The sequence below is a fragment of the Scophthalmus maximus genome, chromosome 11 (assembly GCF_022379125.1).
Source record: "Scophthalmus maximus strain ysfricsl-2021 chromosome 11, ASM2237912v1, whole genome shotgun sequence".
Classification (NCBI taxonomy): Eukaryota; Metazoa; Chordata; class Actinopteri; order Pleuronectiformes; family Scophthalmidae; genus Scophthalmus; species Scophthalmus maximus.
The window spans coordinates 11,684,328-11,710,525 of NC_061525.1; the positions used below are offsets into that span (position 1 = coordinate 11,684,328).

The window sequence follows — 26,198 nt, forward strand, 5'->3', positions numbered from 1 at the left end:
AATTAAAAGAACGAACAATATGGTATTCGCCACTCGGGTAAAAAAGGGAAATAAGTATTTTTGATCCCTATTTCTTGTTCTGAATTTAAAATGGAATGCGTGAATTAATTACTAAACCATCTCTTTTGGTCTCATCTGAAGAAAAAAAAAAGTCCACTCCGAAAATCCGCTCCGGGCTTTCTCCACTGCAGCGGCCCCGCACGAGCGCCCGTCTTTTGAAAAGACTACTGTGCTTGATGTGGTCGCGGGTCCTTGGCCACACCAGAGAAGTTGGTCACACCTTTGCTCTCTGACACCGAACCACTGGGACTATCACTGCCTCCTGCTCGCATCTTCTTTTGGCCCCGATGTCATGGGAGACGAGCGTGTGAAGGTCTGGTGAAGGAGCGGACAACGTGCTCACAGTCTGAGGACTGAAGGGACAGAAGTAAGTAAGCCTATGATGCTTCCTGAGATATATGGATAATAGAAAGTTTTGTTCCTTTTTTAAAAAAATCACAATGTACTTTTTTGTCTCTGACAAATCTGCACACAAGTCAGCTGTCACTTTAAATCCACTGTTGGCAGGATACTGTATACAGTATCCAGGCAGTGTCCATGTGCTCTCTGTGAAGCCTGTGTGCCTGGACACTCGGGATCTGTGAAATAACTACGCATGACATCTCAGATCTCAACTTTATTGTATCACAGGCAATTCATTTTCATTGTTTAAAAAAACCAAAACATTATTCCTGGATCATTTTCACAACCACAAATTCCTCGAGCTAATGTGATCACTTATGTATTTTTTTCTGAGTAGGCTACTTTCGTTTTGTTTTTTTGCTCCTAGAACCAGTTTTTCACCAGTATGATTGAAAAACCTTTTCCTGCTCACTCGTTGCCACTGAGATTTGCAGCAGGGCAGCATAACAAAGGCCTTTATTGCACTCAGCCGGTTGCCATCCGGGAGAGAAAGAGATGGGGCACTCCCCCATCAGAGAGCAGAGTCCTTGGGGATTTTTTTTTTGATTTGATTGGAGTGGATTGTGAGGAGTTGGCTGGGTGTGAAAGACAAAGGGGATTTAAAGAGACAGAAAGCTGGTGTGACAATCATTGAAATGCACCCCCAAAACACCAGAGTGATTCTTCATGCTGGCTCCTGCGTGATAAACCTTACTGAGTGTTGTCAACATCTCTCGAATACAAGGAGCATCTTTGTCAGGCAGAGTTACTAAAGCTTTTATGTAAATTGATCCAGTTATATGAGCCTCACATCCAAATCCAATTTTAAATGAACAATTTGCTCGCATCTTTTCAGCTTTTTGTTTCATTCGCTGTCACAATAAACAGTAGCTGCTCAATCACACACCCACATGCACTGTGCGCGTTTGCGTGTGCGCGAAGGAATGCATCAGCCGTAAAGTGACTCCCTTGTTATTATGTGACTTGAAGTATTGTGAGCAGTGTATCAGCTTGCTGGTGTAGGTTTGTCGGAGTGGAAACATGACTCTTTGTGGGAGCTGTGATCCGTCATGAATAATTGAAGTTTCTTGTTGGAATGAAAGGCAGGAGACAGAGGATGACCAGTTTTGGATTGAATGAACCAAACTAGGGATGCAAGCTTGAGGCACAAGACCGAAATGTAAAAGCAGAGAGTTACTTTCTGACACAGCAGCAAATAATGCTATTAAATGAACCAGGGGTCACTTTGTGCGACAAAAATCTAATCATGTACTTGCTCATATCCATTTGGGAGACTGTCTACAGTATGCGTTTCACTCCGTTCACTCCCTACAACCTCTCTCACTTCAGCAAAAAAAGGAAACAGCTTGCTCTTGTCAGTGAGGTCACTGAGCAGAACCTGCAGCGTGATCCAGACTAAAAAGCGTGGAGCAAAAGTAAAGGATGGGAACAGGAGGGAGAGTTGGGGGGTGTCTCCGCTTGAAATAGATCTGAGGGTTTGACTTATGACTTAACCCATCCCTCAATTCCACGGTACAGCAAGACGACTCCACCACACACATTCTACCGCACACGTGTATGCACAGTAGTTAACATGAGGTTTAAAAACAAAACATGCCATATACAAATGTATTAGTGTTTCACTGTTAACATCTCTATAATCCAGCCTCACATATTGACAGGATACATGGCAGTTCTGCAGATGAGCTGCCTTTGTTTTCACTGTTTTTCGTTCAACAACCCCATAAATCTACCGATGCCTTGCTCAGATAGCCTCTCTGCCCCGTCATGCACCTCTGCAGCCCCACGCTGACCCCTCAGTAACCTCGCTGCCTCAAGGTTCGCTCTGTCTCCTTATCAGGTCAAAGGCTCACTGGCTGGACAGTTTAATGTTTCAACCCAGGTAGGTTGACGAGCTGAAATGATGACCAGACTAATCGATTAGTTAGTTATCAGAACATTAATTTCAGATTAGTATACAAACAGACAATAAATATATTCATAGATTCATTAAGTATTAGAAGGAATACAAACTGTAGAGATGCACCAAACCCCTCAACACACAGACCTCTGTGAGTCTTTGATGAGAAAGGTGATTCATGTGCGTACACACTCCCTGAACACAAACACATGAGAAAGAGAAAGAGAAACCATTTCCAAATAACTGTATTTCAAATTGATAATATTCTTCATGAAGTAATGAACATTATTTAAAATGCCTCTTATTTTCCAGGTTACATATAGTTCATATTTGTATGAGTTAGTAGGGGGGCACTCATTCTGTACCGTGAAACCATCTGTCTAGCCATCAGCATACCAAGACTGTTTACTCTCTGCTCTGATAACTGCTTAACAAGCAATTACAAGCTACTCATTGACTCTGTAGAGCAGCGATGTGCTTTACAGGCCGAGTGCCATTAGGATCGCAAGCCTTCCCAATTGATTCCTAGTGAAGGGATGCTTAGAATGTAAAATAAATGTGTGGTGTCATGTATGTGTATGAGCATCTGCATGTGTTTACTGAGACAATTCTGTCTGAGAGTATTTTAAGTTTCAAGAAAGTTAATTTGGTTGTTTTGATGCAGATGGATACACACAGATATACACACACGCAAAGACAGGAAATATCTGTTCAACTTGTCAGAAAGAAATCGCTAGTCATGGCAACAACTGGGATCAAACTGAAACCAGTGAGACACCATTTCCGTGGATAATAACCCGGCCTTCATGGCAGCTGGCCACATCAAATAAAATAGAACAGCCATTGTATGTCTCATTATTCATGTCCAAGTAGAGCGCTCTTTGGCATGTGTCAGTATGGAGTGACAGATGCTGCTCTGCATGTTCTGAGCCGGCCATTGTTAGATGTGTTCATGTGTGAGAGGTAAACAGCCCCTGAAAGCATAATTATAATATATCACAGTTTGGGTCCTATGGTCATAAATTTGGCCATAATTTCTATCAGCAATGCTGCCGGTTTTAAAATTTTGTCTTGGATATGTGATGAGTCAGACTATTAGACTCTAGGATATCAGTAAGCTGCTAACTCGTCTACTCTTCTTGCTTTTACTGCAAGCCACTTTGCAACCCGCCTCCAACCCAGCACCTTCTTTTCATCCTGTATCTGACTTAATAAATGTCCCGTGTTGTCAATGATTGCTACTCTGCGCTGGGGGTCTGTAGCTGCAGCCCTCCCTGCTCACTTTCCATGAAGGCTCATGGAAGGGTAGGGAGATGTGCTCTTTCCAGGCATGCACGTGTTAATTAGTTAGACATGCATTGTACATGCAGGACAGACAGGAAAAGTGGAAATAGAAATTGTTTTTCTTGAGTTTGATTTAAATATAAACTACAACAAAAACTGTTAACTTGGGGGCATCCTCGACCCACTTCCTGTCGGGGCCTCTGACAGATCGGCTCATCAGGCAGTTTGGCAGTGAAACATTTATTTTTAAGTGGCTTTCTCCTTTAGCAGTTTAACAGGAAAGTACGGACTGTGTTCCCTTGAGGTTTGGTCTCTCCTATAGATGAGGAGGCTACTAGTGTTACACAGTCAGAAGAGGAGGAGTAGAGTTACCAACCTGCAAAACATGAACATGGCGCACACGCACACAGAAATCCCTCATGCACTGACAGACACTTGATTTGTAGTGGTTTGGTTGATAAGCCATATGTTATTACTAAAGGTTTAGTTTGACATTTTTTGCTTAGTGAGATGCGTTAGACTTTAATCATAGACATCACAGAGATAATCACATACTTTATGAATATGATAGGTTTATTAGTGAGCTGTTGAAGTGCTATGTCAGGGACCAAGCAGTCCCAGGATTACTTACTTTTTATTTCACCCAAAAAATTCCAAAAAATACAAAGGTATAAGTATAAATTGGGCCCATTAAAAGAGGTCACCCCATACAAAGTTATACTCAAAAACATGACATTAACTCAAACAACGTACCTGATAAATGAGACCAGGTGGAGACATATATACTGGCTGATTGGACCAATTTGAAACAATAGGGGGAAATTACATAGAAAACAATTAAAACTCTACACAAAGAACCCCCCCGACCCCCCCATGCTATTGCACCTCTTGGTCTGGTCCAATTACTTGGCCAGTGCATTTAAGTTGACTCCACCCTCAGTCACATCTTTTGGCCAAACCAGGAAGGAGGATGACGCAGCAGACACGGTAACTCAAAGACAAAGAAAACTGAATTACTACAACAGACAAAACGATTTAAACCAAATGGGCGCGTTAATTTAGAATACAGTGCAGTGTCAAACAATTAAGAAGATACCACTTGAAAATTGACTGGTTGTGTTTGTTAATTTAAGTGACTGCAAAGCAAATGTCATAACCTGTGATAATGATGTGAGAGTTGTGTGAAACCTTAAACTTGTCTGGACAGAGTGAATGTTACCATTTTTATTTGTTTTAACTGAGTGGCTGTGGATACAGCCATCACACGCTGGCAGGTGAATTTGGTAACTTTGAGCCGGGCTTACTGTTTGCCCTGGTTTCCAGTTTGCTAAGATAACAGCGTAGCTTCATATTCAGTGGACAGACTTGAGAGTTGGCTTGATCTCCTCATAAGGAAAAGTGAGCATGGGCGTTTTGCAAAGTGTCAAATTCTCCTTTTAAATTGATGTTATCGTCATTTTTCACTGGTAAATAATAGCCCCTTATATAAATAGCAAGGGCAGTTTCATGACACAACAACCATCAATTGACAAGGGCCAATTTCTTTTAAAAGAGCAACTATTCTGTGTTGGTATCATAAAAATAAGAATTTCTATCAGAAAAGTATATCCAGACATCATAGTCGCTGCATTAAGATCGTGTTGTTTTACTGCCGATCACACCCAACTATCACATCATGTTGACTCTTTGCCATGTGACTTCAGTGTTTATGGTGTATTCATATAATTTAGCCGTATCACAACACGACCTTCCAAAGCCGCTCAAACAATGTCCCCAGTCATCTGCCTTTGCTCGGCTCCTTTCTCTAATTTGGACTCTGTTATGAAATCAAACAGTAATTTAGAAACATTATTCTATAATTAAGCAGTAAGCCACAAGGGACTGTGCTCTACAGTGAGTTCAGAACCGCTCCGAGGCCTTGTGGGCATAAGGTGAAGCAGAGTTTAATGGCTGTGAAGAAAAGCCTTAGATGACTGTACATATGGCATCACAGGTACAAACCCCTACGTACTACAAATGTTTTACTGTAAATGATGACAGAAGTTGTAGTTTGCTCTCTACTAAAGTATCAGATCGCACTGATTACAGCGTGAGATGAAATATCCTCTTAAAGCTGATCTTAACCTTTTTTTTTTTGGAAGGTTAACTTCCTGTATCAGCCATAGACTGTTTATAAAGGTATCAGCACCAACTTAGACCACATGGTCTGTTATAAGCACCCAACACATCACAGGCTTCTGAGGTGGTGGGGGTCACAAGAAAGTACTTTCACCTCTGAGATACTTGACCCATGAGCTCTTCATGTTCGACCAGACGGTCACCAGGCGCCATTAACTGTCTCGGAGACTCCGAGCGTGTCCGGATCTGTACATCTCCTGTGCACGTGTGTGTGTGTGTGTGTGTGAAACAGAGAGAGAGCGAGAGAGAGATAAAGTGTGTTTTTTTGTAGTCAGAAGCAGTAAATCACACGGAGACAGACAAGCAACAGGTGGGGAAACCCTAGACAGGGGAAACTAGCTGTCTGGGAGATATAGGGATGAAAAGTGATCAGACGGAAGTAGTGGAACATTTGGAATCCGGGAATAATGGTAGAAAGAAACAGAAAGAAGATAAATGAGAAACGCATGCTGAGAGATAGATGAAGAAAGAGGGTATAAAAAGTTTGACAAAAACAACTGGCTAAGAGACCTGCAGCAGGATGACACTAAAGTAAAGAGTAGGATCAGAGAGTGTTTTCCAGACTACTAACTAAGGTATTATCAAAAGTAATAAAAGTCTTGTATTGCAGGCCTACAATATGCAAATAAATGGAGATTGAATGGCTGGAATGGTTTGCTAGTCAAAAAAAATATTTAAAACAAACACATTGTATACAACACTATTTAATTCTCTTTTCCTTCATAGGTCATCCAGTTATTTGTCCTCCACCTCTCACCATGAGCTCCTGGGTGGTGAACAGAAAAGGAGAGCCACAATATCGACGGCACTTCCTCACAGACAACAGCATCTTCCATGGTAAATAACACACACACACACACACACACACACACACACGGACACACACGGACAGTTTATGATACCGCACAGTATCCTATAGATAACTGTATTTCATGGGAATGAACAGTAGAGGGAGACTCGTCTCCACCCATGTGCCTGATTGCAGCACAACCAAGATGCGGTTTTGTGACATCAGTGAAACCTTATTACTGTTTATTGTGGAACACAAAAAACCCCTCGCAAACCACTGAATCATTGTGACATGAAGGTAAATGTCCTTTAGTCAGACTGGAAACTGTTTTATTAAAAATAAAACACACATCAGTTATCACAGAGTGGAGCCAAACATGTAAAAGTAAATATTTCGATTTTGACTTATGAGTTTGGAGGCAGTGAGGCTGCACACTGACAGATCCGCCTGCCTCTTTGCTGCATCAGTCTACGTCTCATCACCCTGACTAACTACAGCCTGATTCCACATCCCATACCTGCTTCAGCGTGACTCCTTCAGCTCTCTTCTGTGGAGGATGTGTGCTGTGTCTTGTTTCTCCTTGTGTCAAGCAGGATATTGTTACATTTTTGGGAATTTCACACATTTCCGACTTTTTGTAAGAACATTTTCAAGCCATTACAGATTTTTCTTCTACAATCTGTGCTCAGTTGATGCCATTACAGTGGCAGTTTCGAAGATTTCACGTGTGGTTGATTTGGTGACACCTTAAGTCAGACAGTAATTGGCCTTTTTCCATCGCTCTGATCTGATTGTATGCTGCACATGTGAACATCAAGGAACAGAGAAAGTTGGTTACCTCCCTGAGGAGTTGCCTGCAACTCTTCAACTAGCAGCTCACTTGCTTCATTACTCTCTGAGATATATATAAAAAAATATCTATTTAATGCAAACAGAAATGAATGCAATTTTTGGTGAATGACACCTTGTGTTTCTTGTGACGACTTCATGATATAAGTAAAATAATTTTGCCACTTGAATGCTTTTAATGTGAAGCTGCAGCAGTAAGAAATGATCAGTTCACATTAGCAGCAACAGACATCCATTTCATTATACTGCATTTTACTGTAATAATAATATAAAAATATATAAATATTGCACCAATTTCATAATTTGGCAAAAGTTCAATCTCAGATGCATCGCCTCATTAGGTAATACATAGTGACTTAACATGTTTATTTAACTGAACATCTTTCAGATTGCCAGTTATTGTCCTCCAGCTGCCGTGAAGGTTTTTTATTTCTTCAAAAGCATAAAGGGAAGAGGAACAGAACAAACTGCCTGGGAGCATCTGTTTCTGATTTTTCTACCTGTGTTTATTCCTTCACATCTCTGACAGTTTGCCCCTTTGTTGTCATCAGAACCAATTCTTTCCCTGATTATTTTTCCACATGACTTTTGCTTCACTCTGCCTCTTTCTTTTCTGCCAGTTGTTTCCAGTGATGATGAGTTTTTTTTGGCCATGGTACATAAGTCAGTGAGAGGTGAGGCTGGTTGGGGGTGCACACTGTCTGTGATCAGGCAGGTGTGGATGAGGAGACAATTGCACTTAAATCAAAGTGAGCAATCACTGGAAAGCCTGCTCTCTCACACATACACACACACACACACACACACACACACACAGAGTTGATTCTAGTGTTCAGACAAGTCTTTTCGGTTCCTCCAGACAGCGCTGATCAATTTGCTAACCACTGGCTCTGATTGTTTGAACTGTATGTGTGTGTTAGTGTGTGTGCTTGTGTGTTAGTGTGCGTGCGTGTGTTCTTGGTCACTCCATAATTGTCTGCTGCAATCCTAAATTAAATGACTTTAATGTGGACCAATGATCAAGCGTAATCTGCGCGCTTTAGCAAGACCAAACTTTCATTAGGGAAGTGACTCAATTAGGATGATACACTCGAGGCTGGCCACACACACTAGAGCACAATTCGAAAGGAAAAGAGAAACTCAAAACTGGTATATATACACTATATATTTTATGTGTACACACACACACACACGCACCTTGTTAGTCATCCTATCTCTTTCGTTATGTGCACTGGAGAGCATCCCTCAAATTTCATGAAGCCTGTTCCCTGCTGTTTCTCTGAGAGAGAAATGATGGGCTGAACTGAGGGACACACTCACACACACACACACAGGAGAGAGAGAGTAAAGCGGATCATAGTAGGCGCCTTCCTGCGCCTTTTTTTCATCTCTCCTAAGGAAATAAGGGGAATTTACTGAACAAAATCAAACAAACGCAGAGACGTGACAGGAGTTCAGTGAGGGAATTCAAACTGTCGCCAAACAGCTGCGCCAGCCTGGTCGGGTAAAGACGCAATATCCAAATGGCCAACTCTGCCGGTTGAGCCACACCGGCTCTCCGTCGGTCCGTCGAGCGCGAGCCGCGCCGGCTCTCCGTCGCGCCTCCTGTGTCCGCGTGGCGCGTGGCGAGAGGACGGGACGTGCGCGCCGAGGCTGTGGACGTGAGAGGCTTTGGCTCCGGCGAGTCCTCTGTGCAGACCGCACGGGGACGCGGGCGCCGAGGAGCGGCTCGGCTCGGGCCGGTTTTAGGACCGAGAAAAGAAAAGAAAAGTGACACTTGAGCATCGCGGTGCGCGTCGTGCAACCGCCATGGAGACATTGACTGGGCTTTGGGCACGTTTTGAAGGCATTTCAAACCACTAGGAAATAATAATTTGTAAAAAATGCTGTCAAAGGCGCACGGGGGGACCCTGTGAGGCCAACGGTGTCAGTCCTCGATGGCAGAACTTGAAGTTTGCCGGAATCTCAATTTGGAGAAGGGTGAGTGATCATTTTCGAGCTTCTGGTCGTTTGATTGTTTCCTCTTTCTCTCTGTCTCTTGTCTGGAGGGGGACGTCTGTGCGGTGTCACGCATTCCTTTGGATGTCCACACAGAGCCTTCGTCGCAAACAGGCGGAAGACCATGCGTAATTTTCCCGTTGCGCCGATTATTGCGGAGAAAATTCCTCACCCACGCTGCTGCGAACACTTGAGAAACGATCTTTGATTGAGGGCTGTCAATCTGCATTAGCGATCCATTGAGCAACAATGACCGTTTATAGAAACAATAGGCACCAACAATCGGGATTAATTACCTAACATCACCCAGTCGGTTTTATTTTGATGTGAATTTATAACCTGATGACACATTTTGTCAGTTTATGAGTGAATTTGATGAAGAGCAACCGAGGAGCAGCGGGAAGCTGTGCTGAAAATGCCCCCGTATACGAGTCACCATGGGGGGTAGAGAAGCCTCCTAATTTGTCTATTTGGCAATACTTGCTCAGCCTTCAGTTCATATAGCACACTAGGCGTGCATTTGGCACATCCTTTAAAATCCTGCATCTTCTGCAGTGCTCACAGAAATCAAAGCATCCCTGAGATGTTTACAGGCTCTGTCACTGCAGTGCCTCGGTGAGAAGATGCCTGAGAGACTGGACGGACCACGTAGCTTTGCCACATGCCACAGTTCAGTACCAGAGGTGGACTGGGTTGTCGTTGGAATCAGAATTGGAGACTCTTGATCCCGAGCAGGACATGTTGACCACACAATGTGACAGAGCTGTGGGTCGAGCTTTGATGTCAAGATTGACGCCCCAGCAGTCCGTGGACTATTAGAGCTTCCCCGTTGGTCTGTGCTTAAAAACATGGTGCATCCATGGCACTTCAAAAGCAGGATGTGTCAAGCTGTCAGTCAGTCAGGCGCGCAGCGACCGGGTTAGTGTGTTTCTTTCTCTGGGATCGTTTGGCTGTGAGGTGGAGGGCCCGGCCCCTGTAAGCCACAACGAACCAGAGGGCTATCTCTTCATTTATTTATTTTGTCAACACTTGCAACAAGTTGCCTGGCACCATTAGCCCCGGCTCAGAGAGAAAGACTGAGGAAATGATGGAGAGAGTAAGGTTTGGAGGAGGATGCATGGCTGCTAATCTCCTCCACATGGAGGAAATGGCTTTTCCAGGTAAAATGCATTTTTCCACGTGTCTCTCCTGTATCGATGATGATGAACCTCAGCACATTCCCTCTGAAACCACCCCGCCTCTGCCTCTTCTTTGTTGCTCCAGGGCAGAGAAAAATCTAATGGGCAACAGGGGAATTCTTTTTTATATACAATTTCTTGTTATTTTCAATCTCCTCTCCTCTCCTGTCTTAACTTTATGGAAATTAAATCAGAACACTTTGGTGGTACAGACTTAAATGTGTCTGCGACACTGAATATTGAAAACGGTCCAAAGATGGCATTGAATATCTGATGAGGTAGTTCCCGATTTATATCAACATTTTTAGCCAATATTTGCAGATTTTAGTTTGGCAAATTTCTGTTGTGGCTGTGGTACCGAAACATAACTTGTATCTAAGGAATTTGGTCTATACAGAGCCCTAACCTTGCATGTCCTTTTAACTGTCACATCTAGTATTGTTCTGCCCACTTGCTCCTGAGGCACCATCATTTGCATATCGAATTTCACCAAAGAGGAATTACTGTATATGCCTGTTGACTCCGCTGCCAGTCACATCACATTTGTTTTAGCATTAACCGTTGTAGATGAGAATTTAAAACATAAGCTTCTAAAACCTGCTGGGATTCATTAGGGTGTCATTGTTACAGAGCTGCAGCTGGGCAGTTAGCGCTCTATACCTGCGTCTAAGCGCAAAACATTCATCCATCCGCTCAGAACTTAATAAGCTATAACCAAAATGTCGGTCCACTTAGGGACATGTAGCCATTTGTACGCCTCTCCTGGGTCCTGAAATGAAGTACCAAGCTGGCAGGCGGTCTACGACTTCCCTCTAACATTTTTTTTTTGAAGCAGCTCAGATCAGACAGTTTGCATGACAGTATGGTTCTACTGCCAAAGATGCTGCATCTCAATCTACTCACAGTCATCCAGCCAGGCTCTGGGAGGAAGAAAGAACAGCTTGAACATCGCTGCAACAGTCAACATCAATAAATACAGGATGAACACATAAACCCCCACATGCATGCACGCACGCTCGCACACACGCACGCACGCACGCACACACACAGCCACACACGCACACACACAGCCACACACGCACACACACAGCCGCGCACGCCGGTTTCTATTCGTCCTTTGATGTTGGTGCTGAACTCCTCTACTCCGGGGAGCCTCCTGTAGCATCTTCGGTGAATGCATTATCAGGCTGCAGTTGTCATGTGTTTATTCCCGGGCTGCTCTACACTCTGCATCCCTGGAAACCCGTTTGTGGCACCGGGGACTCGAGTGCTGCCTTGAGAGCTCTTAATCAATCAAAGTGAGATAAGATTGTATGTTTTTTCCCTAGTGTTTCCCAACCTTTAATTGCGCTAATAAGACGGTATTCCAACAGTTTCGGACTTCTTTCACATGATTTGCCTAATTAGTTTGCTTTAAAAGATTTCTGCAATTCTATTTTCTATGTGAGTTCATCCACTTGGATGCCATGAATAGAATTTTTTTGGGCTTAAACTTGTTATGATGTTAAAATTGATTGCACAGTGTAATGTTGATAGAAAACTCTGACACCATCCGTGCCTATATTGGTTCCTTATAAAGTCTTGCTTTCACCATCCCCTCTTGGTCACCGGGATGCAGTTTTCATGGAAAACTTATGACCCGACTTACAGCACGAAGGAGCTCCGTCAACCACTGACGTAAATCCCGGTAGCTATCCCCAGTGATGGAAATGGCAAACGGTGGAGTGAGACAATTTAACAAAAACAACTCAACCTTGCAATAGAAAAGGAATCTCGTTGAAAGAGGAACAAAAGCAAGCGAAGAAGGAGAGTGATAGAAAAAGAGATAAAGAGTGAAACAAGAGTGTACCTCTGACGGGCATTCACTCCATGGAGAGAGGTCCGGGACTTGAGAGGCTTTAAAAACAACATGCAGTTTGCCTCCTCTCTAATAGATCAGTCAGTAACACAATCAGTCTACTTATCAATACTACCGGACGTTTAACTCAGGGTTATTTGTTCAAATTGGGATTTTTTTATGGTTGTTTTCTTGGACAATAGCCAGGCCATGTTGCTAATGCTACCGATAGTTAACGCCCATAGACTATACAAAAGTGGACGTAGCCACCGGGTCCGAAAAATGAAGTAATGCGGAGCTGCCTGAAGCCTGTATTCTCAGGAATCACCAGCAGAGTGAGATTCCACTAGTTGCAAAACAAAGTCATTTTCTATAGAAGTCTATGAGAAAATGAAACTACTCCTCACTCGATCCAAAACGTCAGTAAACATTTTCCTGAGGAGTTTATGGTTTTAATCTCTAGTTTGAAGTCTTCTTCAATACAGCATGGTGTTCACCTTGTAAATTATGTTCCCGATTAGAGTAAAATAGACGATAAAGCATGGTATGCATTGGAGCATGGATACGGTTTGATTGACAGCTGGTGCCATACAATCGGTGCATGGATGCAGGTGTAGGTGGGCGCGAAGTGGATGAACTCTGTCGGACCCATCCATCGCTCCTATCTCAGGTGCCAATAAAACCATGGTGCTGGTCAAAATGCTAAACTCGAGGTTTCGAAACAGCAAAACACAAACCAATGCGGGATTTCATGGTGGCTTGCCACTTGTATAATGCTAGGAGCCAGAAAATGAAGTAGGAGCATCAGTGTAAAAACTTCTTTCTTCTCCTCCGTCATCTCCAAAGTGGTGTTCATAACTTTCTCAGGAGCTCTGAGGAAAAGTACTTTGCGTCCTTAGCGGCATCTAGAAGGTGAGGCATTGAAGCTGTGTGGGAACTGCACCAATGAGTTCCCACTGCTTGATGTTCAGCACTGATTCATTCCAACCTGTTATGTTCAGTTCAGTACAAAAGTCCATATAAGGTTCATGGCTCAGAAGTCTATTATTTATGGTTCCCAGTCACCAGTGAGACGTTCCACTGCTAAAAACAACTGATCAGTTCACTTTGAAAAGTCTTACATATAGTTACTGCGTCCTTCATGAAGTCAGGACCACCTGCCACTATTCCACCTGAGGGATTGCTGTGTGTTTTGAGTGGTGGCATGCTGGAGTAGGTTACTGTTTGTCATGTATGCATCGGGATTTAAGTATTCATGGTCATAGTTGTTGGGTCATTGTCTTATGTTCACCAGGAGAATCCACTGTCAAAGAATTCTGATCTAATGGCAAAGCAGATTTGCAAGTTTTTGTGAGTTAAAACAAAATAACTGTGGATATTTTTTTATTGTAATTTTTGCCCCTTTAATAACTCACACATATTTAATGTTGTAAAGAATTTTTTAAAGATTTGAGATCCTTTAAAATGAATATTAGGACAAAAACATAAATTTACTGAGTATGACATGTGGAAAATGTAAGTAATTTCTCTCCTGTGGAGACGTAAATGAGGAGATCGATACAACTCTCACGCCTGATGGGGAAATGTGAAGCTACTGTACAGCCAGTAGCCAATAGCTTAGCTTAGCATAAAGACTGGAAACATAAACAGCTGTGGTTTTGTCCGACAGCAACTAAATTCATCTGTCAGCTGCTCTAAAGATTTGATAGTAAAACATTGAGTCTGACAAGGTTTTTGATCAGGACAGGAGATATTTTGGATGTACGTGCTCTCTGTTCATCTTTTTTGTCGTTGCAGTTTGGCCATGTGCTCTGTTGTGTGTATGAAGTCTGCATGTTATCTCTGCACTCATGGGGCTTTCCTTTGTGTTTCCCTCTGATAACCGACAGGTAGATTAGAGACTGCTGCTGTTCCAAATGTACGAATGTGAGCATCTGTCTATCTGTGTTAGTCCTGACTGACAATGGATTCAGGCTGTTTACCTGCTGCCCACCTAATGCATGTTGGGAAAGGTTCCAGATTTCAGTGGAAAAAAAAGAAGGATATTTCATGTTATTTGTTCATCACAGCGGTGAAGCAGGTGATGGCCTTTTGGTTTTGCCCAGGCTCAAGCTTAGTACTGCCACAAATGTACCGCTGACATTTGTCCCCCCCCCCCACAGTGCCGTTTGATTTCCAAACTCATTTATCCAGAAGCCATCACTGGTCACAGAGCTGCGTGCCGGACTAATTTAATTTCATAAGCTGTTGAGTATCTTGAGAGGAACAGCGAAAAAAGACTGGATGACATGAACCCAAATTCGGCAGTATATGCAAAAAGAAGATACAATGGGATTTACATAATCCACGTTTGGCAAACAAAAAGTCCTGTTTATTCATTGTTTCCTGAGTTCGATTTTTAGAAAGTTAAGTGAAAGTGAAAATGATGAGATGATATGAACCCAACCTCTTTTGGGAAACACATTGCTACATATCAATAATGTAAGATTATGGCAGCTACAGATTATCTATCTCAAGAAGGCTATGGAGTTGGTTAATTCACTTTAATATCATGCTGAAATGAATTTAGTCCAGTGGCCCCAGAGGAAGGTGGGATATCAATTTGTAAAATTTGGTGTATTAAGAAAGTGGCAAACACAAAATGAAACCCCAGACGTAATCCCATTCTGTGGCTTTCACCTCTCAGACTAACCTACCTAAATGGTAGGAGTTGTTTGGGTGTATGCAGCCTAATAGGCAGAAGACATTACTCTATTTTAACTACATTTAATATTCTCCTAAAAACACACTATAAGTGGATTTGCAAAAACATTATTTGAAAATCTAAAATTTCATGTTTCTGTAGATTAAACTAAAATGAAATTAAGGATGGTCAGTGCATTTACAGACCAAACCATATTTTTTTTATCACAATTTGTTATTTGCTTCTATTTTGCTTGTTAATAAACGCCTTCAAGGAAAAACTAACCAACAGTGTGTACCGACCCTTTATGACATCAGACTTTTTGCTCGGCTGCCCCTCTGAACTAGTTTGTTTCAAATATACCCCAGCCTTACATTTTCTAGAGTCCAAAGTTTCAGAAATTGGGCTGAACGGGAGAAGACAGTGCTCCAACACAGTCTGAATTATCAGTCCATACATACCCTGGGCTGTCAGTCAAAGTGGAATCATAGTCTCCTGAGAGGACTTCACCGTGTACGGCAGAGCCTGTGCAAAGTAGAAAAGCTTTTAGTGCAAAAAGGACAGATTTGTTGTCAGTGACTCTCCCTGTAGCACACACACATACACTAACATCTCTCATGTCAGCCCATTAAATGCTACTTCTGCTAGTCCATTATCATGAGCGTTATGTCATCATTCTTATCCCCGTCCACATCCCACTGGCTGACCCCATGGACCCGGCTGATATGCACGGACACTCATCTGCTCCACTCTCCCAGCCTGCTCTTCTTAATCACTCCATAAACTACACAACAAACAATAGTGTAGCTGTTTAACGCGGAGTCTGATACGGTGCAGCAGGGTAGTGCATTGGCCACGCAGACACTCGTTCTGACAGACCTGCAAACATCAGAGAGAGGTGGCTGGGAAGAGCAGGAGGTGGGGGTGTGCAGAGCAAGTGACCAGGAGAAAAGGTGGAAACGCGTGTGATTTCACAGAGGGAGAAAACTGTCAGATGAAGGTGCTGCCACAGATCAGAGCACCGTACAGAGGAGGATTTTTGATGCTTGCTTGTTGTTTGGAGTGTGGACGATTACAGTCTTGACGCCAGCCTGCAGCAGTGACCGTCATGTCCGATGTGAGGGAAATCAAATGTGTTTTTTCAGCTACAGGTGGAGCTGAATGTGTTGCACACTGGGACTGAGCTGAACTGGTGGACTCCTTACTGGCACCTTGTCTTCTGCAGGGAAAATGGAGGAGATATGTACCTCACTATTTCGTCCAGCTCTATCTGCTCATAAAGTACGATCCACCTTTATTCGTGGTCCTGCTGAAAAATACGCCGTGTTAACTGTCGCGACCGTGCTGGCGCGAAACGTCTACCATATTGGTGGCTCCGTGGCTGTACCACAAAAATGCAGGCTTACACAAATTGGTAAGTTAACGTCTCTCTGTGTGTATAAATGTAGCTATCATAACGCAATGTGCCTTACAGAAGAAAACTGACAAATATTAATTAGTCCCCCCCTTCTTTTCCCCTAAAGTTGACATATTTTCTGCATAACATATGGTCCTCATAGTTTTTGTTACTCTGCTGGTTGTCTTCCATTGATCAAATGTGTGTATGAGGGGAAAACATATTGCATATTGAACATATTGCTTGCTGGTATTATTTATAGCACAGGAAAAGAGCAGAAGCTCATGTTTATGCATCAGAATATCCCCCGGCTGATCGAATTGCTCACTTCCTGCTACCACAACTTTGAACCTGCAGAAAGCTTGTCTTAATGAGCTGTTGTTCATTACATGCTAGAGAAGATCTGTCTTGTTTGTGTACTGATTTGTACGTCTTTGCACTCGTCATAGCAATAATTATGCGCAAATGTCATTCACTTTGTCCTGTGGACAGTCAGCGAACCACAGCCAAATCACATTTTGATTAAACTTCAGCACCCAAAACGAAGCTTCAGGTCACGAGGGCTCACTGACGAAACAGAGCATTACGTGAAAAATGTGTGTGCCACTCATCATTCAATGTTATTTTAGGTTTGATTGCTGGGTTTGTTATGTTTAATCGACAGCCAAACTGGCTGAGGTAGTTTGGGCGGTGGTGCCTTGTGTCACATGAATAGTGCATGAAGGATCAGGCAGATGCCGCTGAATATGAATTCATGTAGTAATGAATAGATTAGGATAAGTCTTTTCACTGCGGTCCATTCCGTTCATCACCATCTGACCAAATCTCAACAGGGATCTTGCGCAGAGACGTCCATGATCTGAAATATTTGCCCTAACTGACGAGGCTGCAGGGGTGGCTGAGGGAAATCTCAGGCCATGTTGAGATTTAAAATGACAGTTGAAATTGAAAATGATAAATGAAAACAGCTAACGACAATAATGTCATGCCAGGCGCTCTGTGTTATGCATTCGCCATCTTGGCCTGAGCCTTGTTATATGGATGGAAGTGAGGATGGTCTTTGTTCATCAGGTTATCACAGAGGCCTTTCTATCACCTACCCCATTAAAATATGTTTGAATTAGTGCCGCTGTGGCAAGACAGAGCTTTGATCTGCTCTTTCTGCTCTGTGCCGACGGAGATGATGAGTTTTCACACTTGCGTGCGTACGCAAACAAACACAAATGCTCTCCAGTAAATGCACACACAAACTATTTTGCTCAAAAGATTTTTTTTTATTCTCATAGTGTGCCCTTATTTGACTTACACATTGAATCCCATCGTTAATCAAGCCGTGAGTTTAGAAGTGGCTTGTGAGATAAATAACCTTTTTTCTTGTTTCTAACTACCTCTTATCACCTAAAATTCCCGCCACACGGAACAGATGTTTTCAGCAGGAAAAAAAGCTCTTATACTTCCACTGTTCACATTTCATACATTTCCAGCACTAAGAGAGCAGACAGACAAAGTTAATGAAAGACTGTTGGGTCAAAGAGGATAAAGACCCAGGTTGATAAAGACCAAAAATATAAATAAAATTAAAAAAAGATAAATGACTGCTAATGTCGCTCCCAGTCGATACAGAAATCAAACCTTAATACGGCTCTATGTACCCCTCGTCTTGTCGGACGTTCACGTCTGTAATCCTCTGGACTTTACAGTTCAAGCACGGAAGCTGTGGTATGCTATAAAAAATGACCTTTGCAGTCCATTAAAACGAAACAATCCATCCACCCATTATCTATTCCGCTTATCCTTTGAGGGTTGCGTGGGAGCTGGAGCCAACTGGGCGAGAGGAAGGGCACAGGTCGGCAACATATCGCAGGGCTGATGGCGCCACATAAGATGCATGTGCTTAGACTGTGGGAGGAAGCCAGTGTGCCCAGAGAAAAACCCACACAGACACTGGGTTTACTAAACTAATCTTATCTTATCAGATCTCACTGTTTGGAAAATGCCCTCTTCTCTTTCTGAATTGCTGGAAAACAGCAAGAAATAGCAGTTCCCTGGTACCAACTCCGGATCAACCTTTGGTTTGCCTTCACCATGAGCTGATCATCTCTATAAGCCCAGGTGGAGCGCTGACTCTGTGCCGCCTGTAATATCCCGTAGGAAACAAGCCAGGGTTCATTGTTTTATTAACGTGGCTACTTGTTTCTCTACCCACATCCTCCATTGTTTTTTCCATATCAGCATGCGTGACCATTAGTGCAATCATGACATGTCATGCACCTTGGGAGACATCAGGGCTCATACATATTCCTGTGTGTGTGGGTGTGTGTGCGTGCGTGCGCGTGCGTTATTTTGTACACTGCTATCAGTCAGTTTACTCTTCAGCTATGTGTGTTCCTGATCTGTTACAGCAGACGGAAGTTATTTTACTATCTACTACTATTTTAGTATCCTTACATGTACAAAGAGACATGAATCCCACTCTCTTCCCAAGACATCAGGTGGAAGAGTCTTGTGATGAGAATGGGACTCGTGTCTCTTTGTGCATGTAAAGAAATAGGGAACCACAATAATTAAAAATCAACATTTCTTCATATGATCGGTTAAAATCACATTTTTGGCCATTCATTTTTTTATAAAGATAAATTAGGGTTTAAATGTTCATACTGGTGCATGTAAACATAGACATATTGCATGTTTACCATTAAGAACACTCCACCAGTATTTTCCCCTCTACACCCATTCCTCTGTTCACTTCAAGTGTCTTTAACTGAACCGTTAACTACAGATGACTTCCTACATATGGCACAGTGCAGTGGAACAATGTATCCCAGGGACAGACAGTGTACTGTCATCAGCCTGTGCTCAGTGTGAAAATGTCACCGTAAGTGTGCAGTCAGCATGTGGCTGTGTCGTGACTCGTGTTGAAGCTGATGTGGAAATGCAGCAGTCTTTAAAAAAAAAACAACGTAATGCAGTAGCTGCTGGTACCAACACCATGCTACCCAAACATTAAACTCAGTTCAATGCAGCCTGTTTATTCTCACCCAAATTCCAAGAACCTCCATTGGTCATTAGACATTAATTTGGAGCTATAGTTTTACTGATGAAATAGAAAAAATTTTGGGAGTTGAACTTATCCTATTAATCCTCATCACAAGTTTCGAATTCTTTGTTACGTTTTGATGAAGCAGCCCAGTTGTAGTTCCCACCTGCCTCAGTATGATACAGAAATCTTCTTCCGTTAGAACCTCCTGGCTCTGTGAAACAGAGACACACATCAACTGTGTCTCTCTCTATGAGATGTCTCTCTATCTCTTCCTTCTCTGAGCTGCTTCCAGGAGCAGGTCAGTGGAGGACTGTTTTCACACAGTTGCGTCTCTGTCGCAGTTTGGACTCTGACCCAAATCAGCTGCCGCCTGCTTGGCTAATTGGGCGACTCTGTGACACTTTGCCTTACCTCTTTCCTGAAAAGGACAAATAAAGTCAGACACCTGTCCCCTTTGTGACTGTACATAGTGCTCCACTGACCCAGGTGCTTGTCTTTCTTTCCGCAGTGGAGCGATGCATGAGTGTGATGCAGTCCGGGACGCAGATGGTAAAGCTGAAGGCAGGATCTAAAGGGCTGGTGAGACTCTTCTACCTGGATGAGCATCGCTCCTGCATCCGCTGGAAGCCCTCACGCAAGAGTGAGAAGGCCAAGAGTGAGTATGAGTGCACATATACGCATTTACAAGCACATAATGGACTACACAGACCAAGTTGGACGCCTATTTCTAGTTATGTCAAAAATAGAAAAAGAAAACAACTGCAAAAATGCCCATGTAATTTTCCTTTAAAAAAAATCCCAAGATAAGACTTGCAACACTGGCTGATGTCTACCTAAGAGGGGACCAACAGCCTGCAGTGAAAACAGTATGTGATGAACACAGACTGAGACATGAATATATAAAGAGCCTCTATTGATGTCTTTCAAATAATAATAAAATCATTTCATCATTTAAACATCTGGCCTTGACAAATATTCAGAAGAAAACAACAACCACGTAATGTTGCACCTTATTAGCATTAAAGTGTCCAACAGGTACTATCAAGAAGAAAAACTGTGTGTAGTTGATGGATATATGTATATGTTATCAAGTGGTCGGTTACAATATCAAAGGATAAAGCTGTCAGTATTCTGAGTTCCAAAACTCTGTTTGTCTCTGTCTCTCATAATTTCTTTTTTTCACCTTTACCCGTAATTTCCTATATAAACTGGGCACTAGTTTTTCCAAACAAAAATAAATAGTGTCTTTGTTGGGGATTATGGATTAGTGGATTAATACACATAACACACATTTGGTTCTCTACCGAGAATTTATAATGCACGTGGGATTGACGTCACAGAGTAAAGGCTACGTCAAGCTCCTGCTACGTCAGGATCACTTGTCAGTATATTGTTGGATTGCTGCTCTCCGTGTGGGATTTCTTAGCAATAAGAAAACAATAGAATTGTAGTTCATTTGTAGGCATTTTTAACAAATAATCAAACAAGTCTTTTCTCTTCCTTTTCATGCCACTTCCTCTCTATCAGTCACCATTGATTCGCTGTACAAAGTGACAGAGGGGGGTCAATCAGACATCTTCCATCGGCATGCAGACGGCAGCTTTGACCCAGCCTGCTGTTTCACAGTGTACCATGGTAACCACATGGAGTCCCTCGACTTGGTGACGTCCAATGCAGAAGAAGCAAGAACCTGGATAACTGGCCTGCGCTACCTGATGGCTGGGATCAGCGATGAGGACTCACTGGCCAAACGGCAGCGTACGCACAACCAATATCCTTTAAGAAGAGAGACACATTTAAATCACTGTCGCCAGGTGAAACAGTGTGCGTGTCATGAACAATTTAGTGATTATGTACTTTTTCTGAACTCAAAGGGGAAACAATTAACATTTTAGAGAAGGTTTTCTTCTCCAGAATGTGAATTCCAAAGCGTTTTTCTTCAAGAAAAATATACACTACTAACATTATATTAAACTAATAATGCACACATGCGAGTTATTAGGTGCCCAACCAGCTCCGTCCACATACAAACTGTCTCGACAGTTGATACATACCTGATTTTCCTTAATGTGTGTGTCTGTGACGTGGATGAAGCAGACATTTGAGGAGGCTGACAAAAACGGAGATGGTTTCCTGAACATTGAGGAGATCTATCAACTTCTCCACAAGCTGAATGTCAATCTGCCACGCAGGAAGGTCAAGCAAATGTTTCAGGTCAGTCTTAAGAGAAAGGTGATGGTGTGGAATGCTCCTTCACACATTACCAATATATGCAATAAATTGCTCCTACATTCATTTTGTAGACTTTAACATAAGGACGAATAGAAATTCATGAATGTAAAAACATTTAAATGTTAAGCCCTTAAATAAAAAAAAAGAACTTTTGAACATGTAAAAATACCTTATGTATAAATATTTAAATCGCTGATGTCACGCTACTGTTGCATTTTTTACTTTTATGGGCATTTGTGTAATTCAGATAAATGTGTGAGAAATATTTCATATGTTCAGAAGCGAGAGAAACACTTTTAGAGGAAAAGTATGAAGTAGATTAAGGACAGTGCTGCTTCAATTTTTTAAAACAGAAGTCACATTGAGTAATGTCAGAAATCTGCACTTTGGCTTTTCTAAAGTGAGTTATGGTGTGCAGTCACACAGAGCCACGTGAGACCACTTTTTATATGATGTCTTTATATGTTTTATATTGCATATTGTTATAGGGTTTTAACAACCGATTTAATCAATAGTGTTTTGATTGTGATTGAATTGATCTATAAGGTTAGAGTCTGAGATTGGTGCAAAAACAGTTACTTAGTCAAAGAAAAAAAATGTGTTCTGATGATGATGAATCAGTTGAAGTTGTGATAAAAATAGGGTCAACAGGGCAAAATGGGAGGCTGGAGCCCAAGAAGAAGTCCCGTGTTTACTGTATGTCACTTTGTTATTTTTAGTGTCAAAAGCTAGACCTTAATTTTGTCATATACACTTTTGATAATGCCTAATTCTTAAATAGATTTGTGTTTGTGTAAGAGATGCGACTCATTACCACATCTTTACCCCTCATCTGGCCATGACAACATTAGAAAATGATGCAACATTAATGTAAAATCTTTTATCACTGTAAACTTGACCAGGTTTCTCACAGCCCTGGAAAATTTGCATTGACATACAAAGTACCTAAAACAGAATATTACTATATAAGCAACTATTAAAATTATATTTGGAAACAAAAGCACCTTTAGTTATTAATTATGAAGCATTTAGCGTTTAATAATTCAGTTGCTTCATCTGGACAGTTTGGGTGTGGGGGCAGTGCTGGCAACATAAGCAAAAAATGCAGATTATATCAGATTTGTATTAAAATATTGAAAAATTCTGATTGGTGCAGGAAAGTATGTGAGATCAAATTTTTCCATTCCCAGTTTACTAGTGAGAAGAGCTCAAACAGCAACTCAACTATAGAAACAGTGTTCAGTGTAGGATGTTGCTTATAGTAAGAAGACACAAGTAAATCCTTGTTTCAGCTCAGTGAGTATAAAACTTGGAAATTAAATTGTCGTGCAAAGTGTTGCCTTGAAGCTTCTTTTACATCACTAGTAAGTCAGTCGATTTTAATGGGCTAAACTGTAATTTCATACTGTAAACCACTTCATCCTCTGAGTTTAGATAAGAAAGAACACTTTATTTCATCCCTTTCTATTGAAGCACTGGGAGGGAGCAGCGATGCCACCTGAGCAGCTTGTGCTGTTGCTTAAAATACACCCAGTGTGTTTGTGTTCTGTCCATGCATTTCTGATGTAGTCCATCACAGTGATTTATCCTGCTGGTTGTGTGTAGATTCGGTCTGTGATCGAGTCCCCAATGCCCAGAGCGAGCTCATTATGGGAGTGTGATGGAGGCATTAGCTGGTATTATTAGATTTGGTGTGGGCCCCCGTGAGATCCAGGTAATGTGAGACGCTGAATCCCAGCGTGCAGACGGCGTGAAGTGGTGGGATAGAATGCGCAGTCAGCCACATGGAGAGGAAAAATAGGTTGGAGAGGTAATGTGTTTGTGTCATAAAAACTGGTACACCGTGCTCGCTGGTGTGAAGTTAAACATGCCAAAAGGTTTTGACAGTTTGCAGCTGGGAACTGTGCACACAAGCATCTGCTGACAAGTATAAATTTTCTAATTTCAAACTATGTGCACTGATCAATAGAGTGTCAGGGTTGATATCAGCTTATCACTGAGAGAAAATATTGTTTTTTTTCACCTTAGATTATAGCCTTATAATCAGACTTGAATCATGATTTCTTGTGGGGAGAAATACTCGAATGCCGTTTCCATCCCACCATCATTTGGATTCAACTAGATGTTTTTCACATTTAGCAAAATCATTTTTCTTGACTTTGCTTGGCTTGTTCAATTGCGTTAAATTCATCTATGCTTGTCTCCATATTTCTGTTGCGTCCATGGTTCTGGTAGGCAGCCTGCCTACAGAGAAGATTTATAATACACACAATTTTTCTTGATCCTTTTAGTTTGTCGTTTCAGATGAGGGCTGTCTGAATCAAATACATGAAATTGTGCAGATAACCACAAGTTTGTGATGAGTTTAACTTCAGTCTGTTAATTCAGTTTTAGTTTAATAGCTTGGGACTTCACATTTCCTCCCCCTCTCAGGAAGCAGACACGGACGATCAGCAGGGCACGCTAACGTACGAGGAGTTCTCGGTCTTCTACAAGATGATGTCTCTGAGACGGGACCTGTTCCTGCTGATGATGGCGTATAGCGACAGGAAGGACCACCTGACAGCAGAGGAGCTGGCCAACTTCCTGCGCAATGAGCAGAAGGTGAGAAGTCACGCTGGTCCTACTGCTCTTGGGTTAGAGGCAATGATATGCTCGGCCAGTGACCTCAAAGCTGATACGGTGTTATGACGAGGTGCCTTCTCTTGAATCAGCCGTCTCAATTTGACATTCAGCCACAGAAAAGAGACATTTCTCTTCGACCTCTCCTTTGTCTAACGTGTTACTCCCACTGTCTCAGCTGTCTGCCCAAAGGAATATGCTCCACTAAGCCAATTTATGAAGCCTAAAATTGGTTTCTTTCTCTGCGTTTTTCATTGTGTTTCTGACACACTTTTCTCTTTTACACTGCGGTGGTGTCATATTTCATTATGCTGTATTTATTATCTCCAGCCTGCGATTCTTAATACAGTTCTCTGTTTGACATGGCTGACCCTTAATTTAACAGCAACACAAATGTATTGTGGAAGTAGGATTCCATTCTGACTGCATTTAGCATTATTTACTATATTTCTGTGTCTTCACAAGGTCATTTCATATTCACCATTTCAATTTTGAGCATTCAGATATTCATCTGGTGTTCAAAATAGCTCACAATACTGCACCTTCACCGCTGAAAAATAAAATTGTATTTCTCTGCTGAGAGCAGATGAACAGAGCACAAGGCAGACTCTTAGGCCGATTCTTACAGGAGAGTTACGGATCCATAAAAGAAGGTTCTGCCCTTGCAGAATGCGCAATTTCATTTAAAGCCATTGAAGAATGGATGCTGTGATCCTGTGATGCCCCCAAAAAAGGATTTTAAGAAACCAGATGTGTCAACATAAGTTTGACACAGACACAGTATAGGCATGCTATGTTGTCTTGACTCTCGTGTTTGTGGACTGTCTACATAAAGAAGGTGATTGTTTGATTAGGGAGAGGGGGAGTGGGCATGTGGATTTTGTGATACTGAATGTTTTGTTTTATTAAATATTTAGTGTTTTGTGATGTGAATTTGTGATGTTACTGCAACTATACTGAATTAGTTGTGTTCATCTTTTTCCTCTGCAGATGGCCAATGTGACTCCAGAGGATGTTGCAGAAATTATTGACAAGTTTGAGGAGTCTGACGAGAATAAACAAGGAGGCGTCATGGGAATTGAAGGTTACTTTCCCCACATTTCCACATATTCTTTCACGGCTTTAGTTTCATTCCCCTGATTCTTTATTCTTTTTTTCACCTTGGGCTCAACTATTAATTAAAAATAGTTTACATCATTATAAGTTTATTCAGCATGTGTCAGCCTGTAAGAGCAGAGTGGAACACATGTGGCTTATGAACGGCTAATTATTAAATACATTACTATGTATTTATTATTGTGTAATGCTTGAAACCGTTCCCTGCCTGCATGTCCACACACGACTCCACAAAAGAAATCTGTCTTTTACTCAAAATAAATACAGGTATTCAAATTATACTCAGATTTTCAGACCTACGTTGTACTTGATAGGATAGTGTTTTGCAAATCTTTTTGTGAAAATATAATATATACAGATCAAAAGTTAAGAAACTAATGGTAAGGATTTTCTACTTCTACATGTTTTATATTTTATATTTTTGGAACTGACAACTCTGTGCCTGGGACAAAAAGAAAACCTGTTCACAGCAATGCAACTCAAGATGTTTGCCTTCAAGTAATGTGACGTGCAACCGCCAAATTCTATCGTCTTTCTTTTTGTAATTAATAATGTCATCACTGTTGTATCAACCCTGTTTTTATTATTTAGTTTGAGTTTCACCCCTCATAATAAAAACCTTAAATTCTGACA

General features: G+C 41.9%; 1 protein-coding gene across 6 annotated transcripts in view; it reads left to right on the forward strand.

The window, feature by feature from the left end:
• The first annotated feature begins 235 nt into the window (after positions 1-235).
• plch1 (phospholipase C, eta 1) overlaps positions 236-26,198 on the forward strand; it is a 49,877-nt gene continuing 23,914 nt past the window's right edge. For 4 of the 6 annotated variants that reach the window (XM_035622515.2, XM_035622519.2, XM_035622518.2 and 1 more), the window contains exons 1-6: positions 16,057-16,573; positions 20,104-20,250; positions 21,123-21,366; positions 21,680-21,809; positions 24,261-24,431; positions 25,440-25,533. In XM_035622515.2, the coding sequence (XP_035478408.1) occupies positions 16,390-16,573; positions 20,104-20,250; positions 21,123-21,366; positions 21,680-21,809; positions 24,261-24,431; positions 25,440-25,533 (970 nt within the window). In that variant the 5' untranslated portion in view covers positions 16,057-16,389. Of the gene's footprint in view, positions 428-6,550; positions 6,662-8,727; positions 9,444-16,056; positions 16,574-20,103; positions 20,251-21,122; positions 21,367-21,679; positions 21,810-24,260; positions 24,432-25,439; positions 25,534-26,198 lie in introns of those variants that run through there. The other 2 variants (XM_047335658.1, XM_047335659.1) reach the window with 2 other exon arrangements.